At 51.7% G+C, this 1,332-nt stretch overlaps 1 protein-coding gene across 1 annotated transcript; it reads right to left on the reverse strand.

The window, feature by feature from the left end:
- Positions 1-230: 230 nt before the first annotated feature.
- tcima (transcriptional and immune response regulator a) lies at positions 231-1,097 on the reverse strand. Its single transcript, XM_034199865.1, is given in 3 exon segments — positions 231-855; positions 857-943; positions 946-1,097. Coding segments are annotated over 3 exon segments (303 nt in total). The 5' UTR covers positions 1,024-1,097; the 3' UTR covers positions 231-717.
- Between the last annotated feature and the right edge of the window lie 235 nt (positions 1,098-1,332).

Consider the following 1,332-nt stretch of genomic DNA (forward strand, 5'->3'; position numbering starts at 1 on the left):
AATCCTGTCCTTATGTTTTAATATTTTATTGTTGTTGTTCTCTACAGACCGTCCTCATGGTTGATGCCTCTTTAATCCTCATGTAATAAAGGAGACCATTCAACATATTGTTTGAGCATTATAACCAGAACCAGCCTGTGCTGCCAGCATTCTGATAAACCAGGATGTTAATACAATCTGCTGCAATGAGCAATGATAACAACCTGTTGCGCAAAGAGGACAAACAAGGGTTCACTTCTTGTTCACAACGGAATCATTTATTACAAAACAAAGGAACATTATCAATGCAAAAACATTGTGACACAAACACATCAGTGGCCACTAATGAGAGTTCAGAGAGAGAGAGAAGGCATGTGTTCCGGAGGCAGCTGCAGGTATCTCAGTCTGTTTCTGCACGCGCCTCCAGCAGCGCGCGCTCCCCAGCATCCACAGCGATGCGTTCAAGTTCCAGGGGAAGTTTGCATGCATGCTCTTTATGTTTTTATATTCCCAGAAGTCATGCTCCAACACGGTAAGGCAAGACGCTCCTCCGCCGCGTCTTCCGCGTCTGTGGAGCGGCAAACTGCGCGCGGCACGGTGCGCTCCAGGCGGCAGGGCTGCGCGTGCACCTCCTTCGCTGCAGGTGACCCAGGTAAGAGAGGTGACCCGGGTAAGAGAGGTGATCAGGGTAAGAGTTTCCAACATTCATGACACAGTTGGTCCAGTGGAAGCGTCAGATCAGCGCATCTGCAGCAGGTGCCGCAGCATGCCCGCGATCTGCAGGAACTTGTCCTTCTTGCGCTGCTTCAGAGCCATTAGCGCGCGCTTCGTCTCCTCGGGGTCCTGTGTGTAGGAGAAGATGCTCCGCACGCGCTCCCTCTGCCTTCATGTCACCCGTCTTCTGGAACAGCCTCATGAGCGCGTCCTGGTTGACGTTATCAAAGATGTTCGCCACGGCTTTTTTTTCCGGTGCGCGGTGGCGAATGTGTTGCCGTGAACCGAGGGGCTCACGCGGCGGCACTCCGATGACGCGTAAGAGGACATGGTGGTCCTTCAGACTCTGCAGGGGATATGCTGCTACTGCACCGGGAGAGAGCTGGCTATAGGCTGGATGAGAGGCTTAGTGAATGCTGGGGATCTGCAGCGGAGACGCTTTATACTCTCAGCCGAGGGGAAGCTCTGCGCCGGGTGAACATCCTGCAGACAGGCCCCGCCCTTGGTACACACATAACATATCACTTCAGTAAACAAAGAGTGCACATGTTATCAGAGGTGGGAGAAGTATTCAGATCAAAGTAAGAACCAGAGTGTAGGAATACTCTGTTACAAGTAGAAGTCCTGCATTCAAAATGT

The sequence above is a fragment of the Gymnodraco acuticeps genome, unplaced genomic scaffold (genome assembly GCF_902827175.1).
Source record: "Gymnodraco acuticeps unplaced genomic scaffold, fGymAcu1.1, whole genome shotgun sequence".
Lineage (NCBI taxonomy): Eukaryota > Metazoa > Chordata > Actinopteri > Perciformes > Bathydraconidae > Gymnodraco > Gymnodraco acuticeps.